Genomic DNA, 18219 nt, shown 5'->3' on the forward strand with positions numbered 1-18219 from the left:
TTTATTTATTTATTTATTTATTTATTTATTTATTTATTTATTTATTTATTTTTGCGGTACGTGGGCCCCTCACTGTTGTGGCTCCGGACGCGCAGGCTCAGCAGCCATGGCTCACAGGCCCAGCCGCTCCGCGGCATGTGGGATCTTCCCAGACCGGGGCACGAACCCATCCCCTGCATCGGCAGGCAGACTCTCAACCACTGCGCCACCAGGGAAGCCCCACTACTTTTATTTTTACAGCTTTTATTGAGTCAAGATTATTTCCTTGAGTGCCTGCTATGTTTCAAGGATTAGGCATACCAGAGAAGTAAGACAAGGTCCCTGTTCCATCCACCCTGCCTCCATGACAAATTAGTATATCATTACAACATATGGAGAGGGAGGGTATGCCTAGAATACTATGGAAGATCAGAGGAGGGCATCTAAAACTAACTTTAAAGAAATGTACAAATCTCTGTTTATACAAACATGACTTATATGCCTTGAAAATTGAATTCAATCATGGTACCTATAAGAAGGAAATGTATTCTAGCAAATATTTTTTTAAGATAAGATTTGCCAAAAACAGTGTGCTCTAAAAATAAATCAATGTAATGACTGATCTAGGAAATCTTAATTATTTCCTTAATTAATTCAATAGTCGGAGCCCTGAAAGAATTAATGACCCATTCGCCAAAGTCATTGTGATAATGCTCAATTTAAAGATAGCTTTTCAACCTATTCTCCCAGCCTCCTTGCTGAACTGAAATTGTGGAAATTGTCCTCCGTTTCTACTCATTCACAGCCCTCTTCAAACTGGTCACTGAAACACTGTTTATTCTGCCACCTAAATATTTCTTTAATCCATCCCATTTTTATTCTCATCACCATTATTGTAGTCTGTGTGTCCATCAAAGCTCATTTGGATTGTTACAATGATTTTCCATCTGGTCTTCCTGCTTCTAGTCTTACCGTCTTCTAATCCTCCTCCACCAACATGAAATCTACTTACATCTTATTCCCACTTAAAATCTTTCCAACCTTTGCCATCATTGACAGAATAAAGCCCTTAGGATGGCATATGTGGCCACTGACCACCCAGCCCTTGTCTGCCTCTCCGCATTTCACCTTGATCTCCTGCAACAGACCTCCTTGTGCCATGGCAGGTGGTAAAATTCCTAGAACATGCCCTGCTCTGGACATGCTGTTCCCTATGCCGTTCTCCCACTCGTAGGCTGGCAAGCTCTATGCATCCTTCAAGACTCAATTAGTAAATCCTTCTCTTTGTGAGGTCTTTCTGGTAGTCTAATTCCATCACACTATCCCTGTACCTTGTACAATACCTCTGTTATGACATATATCTCCTCACCGTAATTTGTGAGAAATTCTTCCCCTCCCCAAAATAAGGTTCACCTCTAGTTAATGGAAAATTGAGGGGATCACCCCATCACTCTTCGTCTTTGGAGTCCTCCTGGGCAGGGAGAATAGGTATCAGTAATATGGCCTCAAAAGATTTCTTACTTGAAGTTCAGGGAGGACTTGAACACACTGAGGGGCTGCTCCAGAGCTTATTCCACTGACTGTGTCTCTTACCCAGTCTGATGTCACATGCTTTCCTAAGTAAGTACCTTTGATGAATTGAAAAGAGCACCTCAGAGAGCAACATATAAGACACTCTGCCTGGGGAGAAAGACCCGCAGGGCCAAGTAAACTTGCCAATGATGCATCGTTTTGCTGAGGCAGCAGATTTTCTTGTCGTGAGCCGACGACTTCCTCTGGCCTATAGATGTCATGTTAAACTTTAACGATATCTGGGCTTCCCTGGTGGCACAGTGGTTGAGAATCTGCCTGCCAATGCAGGGGACACGGGTTCGAGCCCTGGTCTGGGAAGATCCCACATGCCACAGAGCAGCTAGGCCGGTGAGCCACAACTACGGAGCCTGCACGTCTGGAGCCTGTGCTCCTCAACAAGAGAGGCCGCAACAGTGAGAGGCCCACGCACCGCGATGAAGAGTGGCGCCCGTTTGCCACAACTAGAGAAAGCCCTGGCACAGAAACGAAGACCCAACACAGCCAAAAATAAATAAATAAAATGTAAAGTTTAACGATATCTGGAGTGTACAAAGGAAGAACAAAATAGGGACTTCCCTGGTGGTCCAGTGGGTAAGACTCCACGGTCCCAATGCAGGGGGCCTGAGTTCGATCCCTGGTCAGGGAACTAGATCCCACATGCTGCAGCTAAGGTCCTGCGTGCTGCAACTAAGACCTGGCACAGACAAAATAAAAATTTTTTTTTAAAAATTGATAACAGCCTTTGGGGGTATAGAAAGAGTGCATATGACCTCTTGTGTTACACCCAGCTCTTGCCTCAGCTCCCCCAAATACCTAGAGATTTGGGATTGGTTACCAGCTGATCTCTAATCTCTTGGTTGTAAAGATTTGGAAATGTTCTGATCCAAAAAAAAACCTAAAAGAAAAGTAAGAAGAAATCTGGCTTTAAATGCTGCTTATTTCTTATTCATCATCTTCAAATATTGTCGACTGAATTACTGGCTTCCTGTTAGGTTTTGAGGATTTTTCCCCTTTGTGTATCTTCATGGAGAAGGCTGGCATCTCCACTTTTTCCAGCAGGAGTGGTTTTCTGCTTGAAGCAGGCCGATAGTGCCCAGGTCTAAGAGATCTAAAGAGTCAGAAAAAAATTCAAGCAATGGGCTTAGCTATGCATTTAGACCTGGAGTCAGAGGATTATAAATCCAACCCAAAGCTGCATAGAAGTATGGAGCTGTAGGTTGCTTCCGCAGGGGACATACGAGAAAAATCGAAGGATGGCAGTTCAGCATAATGGAAGGAGTGTGAACTTTGGGGCAAGGTAGGCCTGGATTTGAGCCCCACATACTAGTTGTGTGGTCTTAGATATGTCATTTAACTCCAGTAAGCCTTGGTTTCCTCTTTGGTAAAATGGGATTAATAGAAACCTTTGTTATGGAATTGTTAGCATCAGAGAGAATGCTTGAGGAATGCTTTGCACATTTCTCTTAAGAAATGGTAGTTATGATTTTGGGTTTGTGTTGAGAGTGATATGATAGACTCTGATGTTCCACCCAATCCCCTGGGAGTGCTGTTGGCAGTGGTCTACATCCAGTGACTGCTCAAGCAGGGGTGTACAAGGCCTGGCTATTTTGGTTCAACTTGAAATAACTCTGAAGGACCATTCTAGCTCCAGAGCTCTCCATAGTTCAGCCAAGTCGACACTAGGCCTGCATCGCAGCTCACCTTCTCCCTCTGCCCACTCCAGCTTTCTTTCATAACTTTCCATGGGTGTCAATTCCAAGAGCACTCCTTAAAAACATCCTGCATGCTAAACTCCATCCCAGAGTCACTTCCTGTATAACCTGACCTGTGACAAACGACAAGGCAGGTATCCAATCCTATGTTATTAATCACCCATTGATCTGAAGCCCAAAGAAGATCCTGGGCACCTAGGTGCTAGGTGTCGGGAAATATTTTAGAAAGACAGGCAAAGCATCAGAAGAACTGTAAGGGAAAGAGGAAATACCTAGAGACATGTGGAATTTGCCCATGGGAAGGTGTCTGATAATTTACAGAAATTAAAAACATCCTAGGGCTTCCCTGGTGGCGCAGTGGTTTAGAGTCCGCCTGCCAATGCAGGCGACACGGGTTCGTGCCCCGGTCTGGGAAGATCCCACGTGCCGCGGAGCGGCTGGGCCCGTGAGCCATGGCTGCTGAGCCTGCGCATCCGGAGCCTGTGCTCCTCAACGGGAGAGGCCACAACAGTGAGAGGCCCATATACCGCAAAAAAAAAACATCCGAAATCCTATTCCACATGATCCCAGGAGCATGAAAGTGTTTTCCAATATCAACTTCCTGAAAGGAACTTGGCTCTGAGATTCACATCAATATAATTACACATATGTAATGAGTAGTCTTTTCCAGTATCGAACTTTTAATTCCCTTTTCAATGTCAAGGACCCAGCTAGAGACCTTCCTGGAAGCAGAGCTGTGTTTCCCTTTCCCATGACTGTGTGTGGGTGACCAAGCAGTTATTTTGGAGCCGAGCTGTACTGCAGGCCACCTTCTGTTGCCTGGTGGCGTTTAGGCTGGGAGCCCCTTGTACCACTCAGGTGCAGGTGGAGTTAGAATCAGGAGGCCGGACAAAAGGTAATACTTGGGACTCCAATCCTGGAATAATTTCTAGGGTTAAGTTTGACTCTGCTTTGGACAGGGACTCCATCTCCAGGAGCAGTCTTATTCCAACATGATCCTTCTCTGCTCTTTCCTACACTGATCTCACTGGGTATTAGGAGTTGAAGACCCAGGAGGACCTCATCAGGGAAGATGAGCTACTGCTAACCTTCAGCTAATAGCCTGGTCATATCATTTAGTAGCTAATCAACAAACACTTCCTGAGGGTCAGGTACAAGGCCCTGGGCTGTGCACTATGAACGCAAACACTGGGGAGCACACTTCCACCTCTCCTGGTAACAGACAGGAACGGGGACATGAACATGGAGAGGCAGCAGTAGGACGGGTGCATGGTACACATAGTGAGTGCCAGGAGATTGGAGGGAAGAAGATGGCTTTTCCCAAGTCACTTTTTCAGATGTCTCTAAATCCCATGTCTCTGCAGTCCTGAGAACGCTCAGGCAGTGCCTTGTCCATGGGAGGCCCTCCATAGATATATACTGAGTTGAGCATTTTTCCCAGGGGTTCGTCATCCATTTTTTGGCCTTCAAATGACACAATATTCAGTTTGCAGCAGATGTGCAAAATTTTTTTCAGTGGTGACTTCTCTGCGCTGCCGTACAACCCTCAGGGGACTCTTGGTCTCAGTACTGGTGGCCTTGCTGTGCGGAGGCACAGAGATGACAGGGATGTGCCAGAGACCTCGGGAGTGCTGCTGAGCTCAAGTCTCCCGCCTCTCCTGCATTCACCCCTACTCTTCAGGCCGAAGAACTGCTGAAGGAGCTCTGGCACACGTCCACAAGTCTTGCCACCTCCGTTTGCTCTCTCCACCATACTGCAAGGCCTAGACCGTGGTTTCACCTGATGTCCTGGGGAGGTGATCACCCCACCCCACCTCCAGTGCATGTGAGGAGATACATTTCCAAGCCCAGGAATTATTCATAGACCAAGAGGTACCTGTTGCTGCTCAGCCACTGAAGTAATTATATCTGGAAGAACCCTCAGGAAACTTAAGCTCAGGGACTGGGAGGGCACTTACCTCAAAGCACATCCTTGACTTTTATCTCAGCCCAAGTTCAGAGGCTCTGCCTCCGGGCAAATTTAGGATAGTGTGGGATGAGGTTGGAAGGAACACCTTATCAGCCCCTTCCCATCTCTGTCATTCTCTACCCCTTCTTTACTAGACGGTTGAAGAGTTCTCAATCTTATATTCAGGGTCATGCAAAGAAAACTTCATTCCCCTCCCCAACCCCAGACTGTCACCCCTAAGGCCCTTTCATACAGAAATTCAGGAGCCGCACTGCCGCCTGGGATGTAGTCTAGGAAACAGTGGGCCTGGGGAGGACAGAGGGAGGCACAGCCTCAGCATCCAACCTGAGAAGATCCTGCAGCAGTTCCCTCTGTGTGAGGCTGGAGGTGTGCACTGGAGGATCTAAGAGGATTTTTTCTGTAGTTTACAGCGGAATGTAAAATGACCAGACTTATAGTGGGATAACAGTTTCACATAATGGTCTTCACTGTCTGAGGCCTGCTAGAGGCAGTTTCCAGAACTGAATGAATTCTGTTTAGTTACTCTTCCCATTTACTTTGAGCAATGGCCCTGAGTTTTTCAAATTAATTAAACTAGTGATAAATGTCTTAATGAACATCCACCTTGTAAAGCTACCTGATTACCCTTTTTTGTTTTTTGTTTTTTGGTTTTTTTTCACTTATTTTATCCTCACTTAAGAGAAGATGGACCTGGAGTGTGATTACTCTGGTCAGCTAAGAACAGAATCAGAGGCTCTGGGCACATAAAGGCATAAAGGGACACAAGGTCATTTACACAGAGGGAAACTGAGACTCAGAGAAAGAAAGGACTTGCCCAAATTCTCTTGGGCTCAGAATTTGCTTTTCCTTACTCCCTCACGTCCCTGCTGCCCCAAACTCCCTCCTCAAAGCTGAACACAGAAGACTTTCCTCCCTGGCATGGAACATCCTCAGGGCACCTATCCCATACCCATCTACTTCCCCACCCACTGATGGAGGAACGTCTGGATCCTCGCCCAGGAAAGAGAAAGGAGAAGGCTGGTCATGACAGCCAAGACGGAAGTCTGACTGAGAACCTTAAAGAGCACAGATGCAGGAAGGAGGCAGAAGCAGGCACGGGTCTGGGGCAGCCCCCAGCCTACCTGCTTCCTAGACGAGAGACCCTAGAGGCCAGGGGAGGAAATGTTCTGGAACAGACTCCCTGCCACTGATGGCAAAACTGGGGTGAGAAGGGAGCTCTATCTCTGAATTAGGTTTGATGATACCTGCCAGCTTTATTTTCTGATGATGTAGCTCATGGCAAAAGGGCAGTGAATTTTGTGCTACTTAGCCATTGAAAGTAAATGGTGATTGGGGACTTGAACTTTCCAGCCAGAACTGGGCAGCTGCCCACTGTCATGAAAGGTAGAGTTTGAAAAATCTGGCAGGAAGGAGCAGAATTCCTCTGTAGTATTGAACCCACAAGCCTAGTGCTCTGAAGTTGGTACTCTTGGTACGTGAGAACATGAAAACTGAATAAAAAGTGAGAGTTGTGGGACTTCCCTGGCGGTCCAGTGGTTGAGACTTCGCCTTCCAATGCAGCGGATGCAGGTTCGATCCCTGGTCAGGGATCTAATATCCCACATGCCTCACGGCCAAAAAAACACCAAAGCATAAAACAGAAGCAGTATTGTAACAAATTCAGTGAAGACTTTTAAAATGGTCCACATCAAAAAAAAATCTTTAAAAAATAAATAAATAAACTGAACACTTAAAAAAAAAAGTGAGAATTGTGCTGACAAAGCAGGAAGACAATTCTAGAGTGGTATTTGTCCTGGAGTTCAAATATCCACTTTTTCTCCCCCTTATCCCTGCAGTCCTTGCCCCAAGAGCTGCTAGTGACCAACAGGTGCTGGAGAAGGGTGGATCTAGTCCCATGATCCCCAGATCATCAGCATGGGCATCACCTTGATCTTGTTAAGCCCCATCCCAGACCCACTGGGCCAGATACTCTGGGAGAGGGGCCCAGCATTCTGTTTTAACAACCATCCAGGTGATTCCAATGCAGGCTCCAGTTAGAACCACTGGTCCAGAGCATGGTATGGTTCTGAATTTGCTTATTAAGGAAACTATTTTCAAGAGAGCTAGCCATTGCCTCCTACCTTACCTCCCCGCTCCATCCCCCTCCACCACTGGGACAGCCGCTATTGGGAGATCTGGGGTTTGCCCTATTGCTTTCCCAGGCCTCAGCATTTGTAAAATAAACCATCTTTCCACCACCTGCTTGGTTTCTGGCCCCAGCTGTCTCACTCGTCTCCTGGGACTTCCAGTTTTGTTGTTCCAGTGAGGTTGTCTCCACTTAAATGGTGGGAAGGGGGTCATTCATCAGTGTGGCTTTGTACCATCAGTGGGACCACAGACCAAGAGCCGGGCCCTGGACCCTACCTCAGAGGCTTCTCTGCTCTGATGAGAGACTTTTCAAGGGAGGCCCTCGTTGTCCTTCTCAGGAGAAGCAATGAGAATGACCTGCCTGGTCCTAGCTAGGGACACCAGCAGCTGTGAGTGACTGAGTGAGCTCTGGGGAACTTGGGACTCCAATCCAGGAGCTGTGAGCTCTGCTTGTTCGTACCTCCCCCTTTACCTGCCAGCAGGATGGGCAGTCACCTGCGGACTGCAGGGGGAAGAGTCTGAAGCTACGATTCACTCTTGTAGCTTTAATGCCAAAGAGAACCAATTATGGTTTTTGAAAGAGATCGGCGCTCTGGAGTAACTTAAATACACTTTTCCAATGTTTTTCTTTCTTTTCTAATTAATGCCAAGGCATTAAAAGGTATGGTGGCTGTTGGAACAGTGTCGTGTCTCATCCTCCACCTCACTCACTCCTTCCCGAGTGTTAGGAGCGTGTCAAGAGCATTATCAGAAGAAGCTCTGCCCTTGTCCCTGTGGAATTAAATACAGCTGCCAGGCCTCCGAGGGGTTTGGGTTGATGGCATATATTTGATATTTTATACTTTTCTTCTGACCTGGTGTGGGGAAAATAGCCTTGGGATATGGAGAATATGCAAATCTGTGCCTTGAGAGCCCTGCGGGGCAGATTTCCAAAACAGTGGCCAACCCCATAAGCTCGGGGACACTGCACAGGTGGACGTGTAGCCAGGACCCACCTGAGCATTCTTGTCCAGGGAGGACTGGCCTCTGTTCCGTGAGTGCACAGCCCCATCGCTAAGGCTGTGTTATGTTCAAGTCCATTCAGCCTAAGGGAAGAAGGGGCCACAGGAGGCAGAGGAGGTTGGTAGGGAAAATACACAGGGTTTTTATGTATATTATGTCTCTTGTTTTGAGCCTCACAATAATCCTTTGAGAGATGTAGTGTTAATCTTGTTTTGTAGCTAAGGAAACGGAAGCTCAGAAGGATTAAGGGACAGGTCTGAGGTCACAAGCTGAGAAGTGGCAGAGCAGGGCCTTGACTCCAAGCCCAGGGCTCATCCTCAGTGAACCTTCCCAGGGCCCTTCCCCTCTCTGCTCCCTTTGCCTCCACGTCAACTCCAAGGGAACGTGAGTGACCTGATAGGGTAATTGAAAAGGAGACTGCACCAGGACTCGGAAATCCTGGACTCTTCATTATTGGATGTGTCCAGCCTAGAACCCACCACATTTGTTGGTACTGGCCAATAAACAGTTTTCTGCTGAGGGGCAAGGAGACTGGGGGGAAGGCTGCAGGATTATGAGAACCAGTGAGGATGCTGAGCTTGACATGGTGCTCCTGACCCTGGCCACCCAGGCCACTCCCCTTAACTCCAGAAATTCCCAGGCTTGACAAATAGCATGTGCATTTGCCCTTTACAAAAAAAAAGGCAATAAAATGTGTTGTCAAACCGTCTTTAGGGTTGGGTGCAAGGGGATGTCTATTGTATTTCCTTTTTAAGTAATTTATTTTACTGAAGTATAACTGATTTACAATGTTGTGCTAATTTCTGCTGTGCAGCATAGAGATTCAGTTATACGTATATACATTCTTTTTCATATTCTTTTCCATTATGGTTTATCACAGGATATTGAATATAGTTCCCTGTGCTATACAGTAGGACCTTGTTGTTTATCCATTCTATATATAATAGTTTGCATCTGCTAATCCCAAACTCCCAGTGCTTCCCTCCCCCGCCCCCACCCCCCGCCCCTGGCAACCACAAGTCTGTTCTCTATGTCTGTGAGTCTGTTCCTGTTTCGTAGATAAGTTCATTTGTGTCATATTTTAGATTCCACATATAAGTGATATCATATGGTATTTGTCTTTCTCTTTCTGACTTACTTCACTTACTATGATAATCTCTATGTCTGTCTATGTTGCTGCAAATGGCCTTATTTCATTCTTTTTATGGCTGAGTAATATTCCATTGTATATATGTAGCATATCTTCTTTATCCATTCATCTGTTGATGGACATTTAGGTTGTTTCCATGTCTTGGCTATTGTGTATAGTGCTGCTATGAACATAGGGGTGCATATATCTTTTTGAATTGTAGTTTTTTCTGGATATATGCCCAGGAGTGGGATTGCTGGATCACATAGCAACTCTGTTTTTAGTTTTTTGAGGAACTTCCATACTCTTTTCCATAGTGGCTGCACCAGTTTACATTCCAAGGGGTTGTCTATTTGCCCCAAAATGCTGGGCTTTCTTCACAAATTATCTGAAGCAACGTTGTAGGCATAGTTGTATGAGAGGGTGAGTGTGTATGTGTGTGCGTGTTTGTGTGTGTGTGTGTGTGTGTGAGAAAGAGAGAGAGAATATGAGCTTCACACAAATACGAAGTGTTGAGTTTTTTTCTAACAAGCCTGGCTGAGTTTTCAGTAATTCTATAGCTGTGATATGACTAGTCCACTGAGGTATTCAGCACTGGCTGGAAAAATACAACCAAAATTTATTCCATCAATAGCAAGAAACAGTGACGTTTCAAAGAGTCACTTTACTGTAAAAGTGGCCTCACCATGAGAAAGATAGACGAGTTTGCTTTCCTTCAGGCCCAACTCAGGTTTTTTGTCCTTCTGGTAACTTCACCAGATACAAGGAATCCACATAGGAATGGGGACGCCTTGGCTCTTGAAGCATCGTCACTGATATCTCAGCAAGTCTAGCCCTCTCGTTAGCCCTGCTCTTACAAGCTCTACGACAGCAGGTTTGAGGATCTGCTCAGAGGGTCTTAACTGCCCTTGTTGAGTCTGGCTTGGACCATCTGTGCTAACAGAACACGTAGTCCTCCCTCCCATGCCGTTGACTTGCACACAGTGACCTCCACGTTCCAGAAGGAATGTGTTTTGCCTGCCCCACGTGCATGTCCTCTGCCTACCACACCATGTGGCGCTGAGCTCAGCCAGTTCTCTGACCCAAGCAAGGACTGCCAACAGGGCTGCCTGAGGCCCCATGCCTGGCATCTGAACCTACAGATATCTATTTGCATCATGAAAAGCACCCAATTCCCTCAGTTTGCCTGTAGAATGGCTGGTTATTGGTGCAAGAAGGTGCTGCGTTTGTTAAGGACTAGCTGGGGCCAGTGGCTGCAGGAGTCTGGGTGACCACTGTTCCTCTCTCCCTCTGAACTCTGCCTTCCCTCCTCAGGGACGGACCTCTCCCTCAGGAGCCACATGGCCACCTGGCTCCAGGGCAGCCTCCTGGTGCTACATTCTAGGTACCAAGTACCTGCACGGGCTCCATCGTTCCCAGCCTAACTGCCGAGCTCTCGAGTCCATCTCCTCTGAGAGTAGGGAGCGAGGGCCTGCATGGGGCTAAGCTCTGGCCTTGCTGCACGGGGGCAACCCGCTATATGACACAGTACAGCTGCATTTCTCCCTGCAATTACCCTCCCTCATCTTCTACCAGAGCGAGCTGGCTGCTTTTCTAGCCACAGCCTCAGCAGTTCCTGGGCAGATTTTGTTGGTTTATGACTAAGCAAGAAAAGTGGGCTCCTGGGCCAGAAGCTCGGCAGGAGTTCTGTCCCTTCAAAGAAAATGTAAATTGGCATGGAAGGTGCAGAGGTTAAGAAATCTGGGGCCCTGCTGTTAGCATTCGTGCCCCTCTCCTCCCTGAGCCTCAGAAAGCCAGGCCGCTTGTAGTGTGCGAACACAGGGGCAGGACCGCACCCCAGTGATTGATTCACACTTCTCAGCTCAGCGTACTCATGCCCTGGCCCTGAGAAGATGAGCTAATGTGGCTGTTCCTCTGTGACATTAAAGTGCTTTTTTTTTTTTTTTTTAATTTATTTATTTATTTTTGGCTGCTTCAGGTCTTTGTTGCTGCGCGTGGGCTTTCTGTAGTTGCAGCGAACGGGGGCTACTCTTCGTTGCGGTGCACGGGCTTCTCATTGCGGTGGCTTCTCTTGTTGCGGAGCACGGGCTCTAGGTACACGGGCTTGAGTAGTTGTGGCACATGGGCTCAGTAGTTGTGGCTCGTGGCTCTAGAGCACAAGCTCAGTAGTTGTGGCACGTGGACTTAGTTGCTCTGCGGCATGTGGGATCTTCCCAGACCGGGGCTCGAACCCGTGTCTCCTGCATGGGCAGGCGGATTCTTAACCACTGCGCCACCAGGGAAGTTCCGACATTAAAGTGCTTTTACACAGCACCTGCTCCTGAACCTGGCAGACGGCTGCACACACATGCCCTTAGACGACACGGATAAGGAAAGCCAGCAAGTCTTTGGCCTACAAGAAGTGTAAATGTCAAGTTAAGACAGAAAAGAGGCTAGGATGCCATCCCACCCCTAGGGTGCTGGGTGCCTTGTCCCTCCCTCTCAGGCCCCCAAGGACAACTTGTTCAGCTCTTGCTTCCTCCCCCAGGCACCCCCCATCCTGGCATGGCCTTTCCGCACCCCTGGACTCTTGTGCTTTTGGAGGGCAGGTGCCCACCTCCTGCAACCTTCCACCTCCCCTCTGCCTTCTTGAAGGGCCGTGAAACCATGGCCAGCTCCCCTTTAACTGCATGTGGCCCAGGATCTGAGAAAGTTGTGATGGCTCGTGCCCCCTTCACGACTCAGGTAGTTTTTACTTATAATCTACCTGCCTCACGGGTAAGCTGGATTGAATAAGGCCCAGTGAGTGGGGAGCTTTCTACATGTTAGCTCCTCTTATCTGGATGCACCACGCCAGAGTCCCTGGGATTGACCCTGTGATGGGTTAAAAAAAAAGGCAGTTTTCCTACCCAAGGGTGTTGACTGTGAGGCAGAAAATGCAATTAACCTTGACCAGTTTAGGTCACTGGCCCAAGCCTGCTTACTGCTTCAGTGCCTTCCCTAAAGAACAGACAGACCGTAGAGAACTAGAACCAGGCCCTCCAGGAAGGAGCACCAATATGAATTCTCTTGACCTCTGAGTTCCAAAATGATTCTAAAGGGCTCATGAATCATTCTGAGCACCATATAGAGAGAATTAAAAGGATGCATGTGTACGTACTATTATTTTCAAATGTGTGTAGGTGCTGTTGTGGTTCATAAAATGTAAATTTAGTTTTTAGATGGGTGCTTAATACGTTATTTTGACCCACTAATGTCCTTGTGAAGAGAATAACCTCTGAGGTTTAGCTGGATTTGGGTGCTCAGCCTCAGCTCGCTTGTCCTGAAGATAAACGGCCTCAGGCCTGGAGCCCCGACTTTGTGACTAAACAGTAATCACCTGTCAGCGTGAGTGCCTGTTTTCCAGTATAATCAATGGCACAACATTGAGCACACAACACACGGGTTAGCATAGCACCAGGGCAACTGCCAGCAAAGGGAAAAGGAGACAGAACTCGCTGGACTTTGCCGTCCCACCAAAGGAGAAAGCTGGCTGCCAGAGAATATTCCAGAAAGCCCCAACTTAAGGCAGGGAGACCACGGAGAGGGAATCCTAGGACACGGCTGGCATCTGGAAGTGCAAGGCCAGGAGGTTTTAAATTCCTAAACCCTAGGCCCTGCCAGAGGCTTGCTGTAGAAACCCACCACGAGGGGGCAGCTGAATGTGACTTTCCCCCCAAAGACTGCCTGGGGCCACTCCACCAGCCACAGGAGTGGGTGCTCCAAGGGAGGGGCGATTGCAACTCTGTGTGAAAGGTGTCCCAGCGGCTCTCAGTAGATCCTGCCTTTGTGTTTCTTCTGGGGTTTTAAACTTCATGGGATTCCGCTCTAAGGAGGAGCTCTGCTCCTACCTCTCTCCCTTCCTTCCCTCCAGCCTTGGAGACACAGCAAGGGAAGATGCTTGTCTTCATTAGTCTCCACAAGAGCCTCGTAGCTCAAAACCATGCCTCCACCACGGGTAGGTGGGAACCTGAGGGAACTCTGACTTCATGGTGTGGAGCAGGGGTTTCACCAGATGCTGAGAAATAATGATAAAAAGATCCTTTTTCACTGATAAAGGGAATGTACAATGGGATGTGTCTTTTTTTTTTTTTTTTTACAACTACCTAAAGAGAAAAGCCATGCTTCCTTTTTCTTCCTGTGAAGTGGAAGAACTCTGAGGTTGGATCTGCTGAATTTAATGTTCTTACCAGCTAAGAGCCCTACAAGTGTATTTGAGCTGCCAACCCATGAGTATGAGTTGTTTTTGTGGAAGACATGATTCTTTTTTTTTTTAACTTCTTTATTGGAGTATAATTGCTTTCACACAATGGTGTGTTAGTTTCTGCTATATAACAAAGTGAATCAGCTATACATATACATACATCCCCATATCCCCTCCCTCTTGCGTCTCCCTCCCACCCTCCCTGTCCCACCCCTCTAGATGGTCACAAAGCACCGAGCTGATCTCGCCTGTGCTATGCGGCTGCTTCCCACTAGCTATCTATTTTACGTTTGGTAGTGTATATATGTCCATGCCACTCTCTCACTTCATCCCAGCTTACCCTTCCCCCTCCCCGTGTCCTCAAGTCCATTCTCTGTGTCTGCGGGAAGACATGAGTCTTATCAAAAGTCCGTGTGATTTCTATCACAGAGGCGCAATTTCCCCATGGCTGCCCCAGGCTTCTGCTAATATGGCTGTTGTATGTAAGGAAGCGAACTTCTTCAGCCATTAAAACTCACACCAGGAGGGACAAATTAGGGGTATGGAATTAACAGATACAAAGTACTGTTTATAAAATAGGTGAACAACAAGGATATACTCTATACCTCAGGGAATTATACCAATTATCTCGTAATAACCTGTAATAAAGTATAATCTGCAAAAGTACTGAATCACTGTGCTGTTCACCTGAAACTAACATAATATGTAAATCAACTGTACTTCAATTAAAAACAAAAAAATCACCCCAGCTGATCGCAGTACAGTAGCCAGCTTGGTGCAAAGGACAATTTGTAGAGAAAAATATTCATAATATGCAACTGTCTCTTAGTATTCCATTTCAATTGCTTTGAGAGAGATAACAGTACAGGACATGCTGCTTGAGACAGGGTTAAGCATATTTTCTCTGTTCCCAGAACCTTAAAAATGACTTTAAACTCTTCCCACACTCTGGGGCATCAGTAAGGAAAGAGTTGACAGCCCCTGCCCACAGTGACAGTTGTTGACAGAGTCCTTTGAAAGACCTGGTTTGTGGCCCACTGCCCTGAAGTCCCCGTGTGATTCATAACAAGGCTCTGTTGTGAGAGTAGCTCTTGCTGGTGGGAGACCGAAGGGTGTAAGAATGGGGCCAGCTGCCTCAAGGTTATGTTGTGGGCGGGAGTGTGAGGCCGGCAGAAGAGCAGGGGAGGTGTCCACATGGCACCACCTTCCTTAGTTGAGCTGTCCACTCACTCATCCTTCCAATTCTGCAAGGGTAAGCTTCTTAAGATACTTGCTGAGAGATCTGATATCCTGCCCTAGTTCTCCTTGGAAAAGTATAAGGTGAGCTGGCAGAAGGGACAGAGGTGAGGGGTAAACCTTTTGAGGTCTTAAAGATCTGTCCATTCCAGGAGCAGGGCCAGGTCCTTCTGTAATTACCCGTGGCCTTGGGCCTTGTCATAGGTGAGATAGTTTGGATCTTATAAGACCACCTTGATTTGCATGCGGAATTAAACACAGACCCACCAGAGACGAGCATCTCAGCTGAGCTGTGGAGACTACTGGGGACAGGCCCAGAGATGCTGTCTTGCAGAGCTCCAGCTGTTCTGACTCTTCCCTGCAAGTCATTCTCCCAGCTCATCAGAGATACCCAGGCAGGTCCCTGAGGAGAAGGTTATGGGTTTAGAAGTGGCCTAAGTTCTTGACATTTTGTAAAACCTTTTAGCCACCCCTCCACCTTCTATCCATTGATTCAACAAATAATTATTGAGGACACACCGGCCATATGCCAAGCCCTGTGCTAAATTCTGGGGGAGGGCTCCTACCCTCATGAAAAGTACGGGGTAGAGAGGGGGCAGATGATAACTAAGGAAACAAATCAACAAGATAATGACAGACTGTCAGTGCCGTGAAGGGAATAAACAGGATAAATAAACGAGAGAGACAGTGACAGGGAGGGGCTGTTCTGTAGGGAAAGACCTCTCTGCAGCAAGGACATTTGAGTTGAGACCTCAAGGAGATGAAGAGCTGGAGGAAGGGCATCCCAGGCAGAGGGGGTACAAAGACACAGAGGCAGAAAAGCCTTGGCATGCTCAGGAACAGAGAGATGGTGGCCGGAGAGTGGTGAGAAGAATGATTTGGGGTGAGTTCAGAGAGGAGGCAGGAGCCAGGTCGTGTAGGGCCTTGGAGGCCGCGGTCAGAGCTTGGATTTTATTCTGAGAGCAAGAGAAGCCCCTTGCTGACAGTGTCACACAGGAGTGGCAAAGTCATTAAAGATCACTGCGTGCTCACTGCAGTTAAGAGCTGTGAGGCATATCTATATGTGCTGCTATAGAACGAGTCACAAGATACCCTACGTGGGGAAAAATCCCAAGAAGCAGAATACAGTATAAAATATGCTGCTAATGTCTTTTTAAAACAGGAGATGTATATGTATATAGGCTTGCCCGTGTATAAAGTAACCTCATCAAGGATACCCAAGAAGCTGGTGAGGGTTTGCTTCTGGGGATGGGGAACTGCAGCATAGGCAAAAGGGAGACTCTTCATAGTATATTCTTTTGTAAGTTTGAATATCTTACCATGTGCCTGTATTACTTATTCATTAAAAAAAGACAGTTTGTCTAAATTGCAGTCACCCTGGCCGCCATGTGGAGAAAGGGTGAGCACAGAAGCAGAGGACTGGCTAGTAGGCTCTGGCCGTGGTCCAGTTGAGAGGTGGTGGTGGCTTCACCTAGGGAGTTGGTGATGGGGATGCAGAGAAGCAGGAGGATTCATGATGCATTTTAGAGGCAGAGCCAGCTGGACTTGGTGAGTTCCACACGACAGTCCAGAGGAACGCTGTGTGCATTATAGGTGGGAACTGGGCCTACCTGACTCTTATCTGCCTTCTCTGTCATCCTTGTGGAAGGAAGGGTTCTTGGGCTCCTTCCAGGTGCTGAAAGCCTCAGAATTCCTGAGAATGTTGAATCCATCACAATATGGAGGACATAGTTATGGACATGTGCCCCTTTCACATCCTCATGCAACTGTTACAAACGATTTTTAATGACCATCAAAAAAAGTTACACTGAAGAAGCCCGCCCATTTCTCAATGGAGCTTGCTTTCTTTGCAGAGAGATGCCAAAGGCCAATACCTGTTTGACCTTCTTTGCCACCACCTGAATCTGCTTGAGAAAGACTATTTTGGGATCCGCTTTGTGGACCCTGATAAGCAGCGGGTAAGTCAATATTCAAAGCACAGTTGGAGGAGAGGGTTGGTCAGTAAGCCTGAGGCCCTGAACTGTCTGTCACTCATGTTCAGAGTTTAGCCGCAGGAGTCGGGGACCAACCGGACCCTGCAGTTCGGTGTCATCTCTTCAGATCATATTGTGAGACGTGGAAGACCCCGTAGCAGAGCTCAGCCGGAGTGGTCCATCGTTTTTTAGATGCTGAAATGGCAGCCTCGAGAGCTGAAGTGATTTGCCCAAAGCTGCCCAGTTAGAGTCAGGGCAGCCGGGCAGGTGTTGTGGTCTCAGAGCCCAGGTCACAGGCTGAGGCTGTCCTGCCCCTCTCTAGTAAATGGGCTGATTCGCCTTGTTCTGGTTAGGAAGGGTCTCACCTGAGTGCCACAAGAACCCAATCTGGGCAGGACAGAGATGGAGCCGAACTGACGTGGGCTTTTCAGCCCTTGCAAATCCTGCAGTTCTTGTTCTGCTCTACACAACGTGGGCGGCTCTACAGACACAAGGCATTGACAAGGACTGTGATATTCTGGACAGATACAGAAACAAGGCCCCTGACTACTCCTCCAGCTTCATCTCCCCAACCGTCTCCACCCTGCTGTGGCCCCACCAGATGATACTGTGGCTCTCCACACACGTCAGACTTCTCCTCTTCAGAGCCTTCACCTGTACACTTCTCCTGTGGAACATTTCTTCCCCTTTCCTCACTTCTCTACTCTCCACACTTTCCTTCTGGCTAACTCCTTCTCACGTGTAAGGTCTCAGCTTAGGCTTTGACTTCTTCCCGGAAGCCTTCCCTAACCCCTACTCTGACTGAGGGGCCCCTCTGATGTGCCCCCATGTGCCCTGTTCTACCCCTATTGGAGTAGAACTTATTACACCATGCTGGTATCGCCTGTTTGATTACCTGTGTTCCTTGCAAAAATAGGAGTTCCACGAGGGCATGGACTTTGTCTCATTCATCACTGTAACCCATGGAACTAGCACAGGGCCTAGAATGCAGTGGATTCTCAATACATATCTGCTGAAGGGATGATGGGTGGGTGAGTTAGTGGGTTATAGTGCCATGTTCCTGCCCTCCACTTGCCCAGCTACCCTTCAGGCCCACGCCTGCAGTTCCTATAACTTCTGTCCATCAGCCCTTTGCTCGGTGTGGGGAGGTTCTCTCTGGCATCCCCACCGAAGTGGGAAAGTATGCAGAAGCATTCAGGCCTCACTGCCTCCCTTCCCCACACCCACTGTCATCAACCATCCTCCAAAAGCACTGTCACCACGGGCCCCAGGGGGCCCCCCTTTCACGGGTCCACACA

General features: G+C 47.7%; 1 protein-coding gene across 4 annotated transcripts in view; it reads left to right on the top strand.

Moving 5' to 3' along the window:
- FRMD5 (FERM domain containing 5) overlaps positions 1–18219 on the top strand; it is a 341638-nt gene that overhangs the window by 275703 nt on the left and 47716 nt on the right. For 3 of the 4 annotated variants that reach the window (XM_029237304.1, XM_029237307.1, XM_029237306.1), the window contains exon 2: positions 16802–16906. The exons of the other annotated variant lie outside the window; for it this stretch is intronic. In XM_029237304.1, the coding sequence (XP_029093137.1) occupies positions 16802–16906 (105 nt within the window). The remainder of the gene's footprint in view (positions 1–16801; positions 16907–18219) is intronic. 4 annotated transcript variants of the gene reach the window in all.

The sequence above is a fragment of the Monodon monoceros genome, unplaced genomic scaffold (assembly GCF_005190385.1).
Source record: "Monodon monoceros isolate NGI ecotype Baffin Bay Population unplaced genomic scaffold, NGI_Narwhal_1 Super_Scaffold_21, whole genome shotgun sequence".
NCBI classification, from domain to species: Eukaryota; Metazoa; Chordata; class Mammalia; order Artiodactyla; family Monodontidae; genus Monodon; species Monodon monoceros.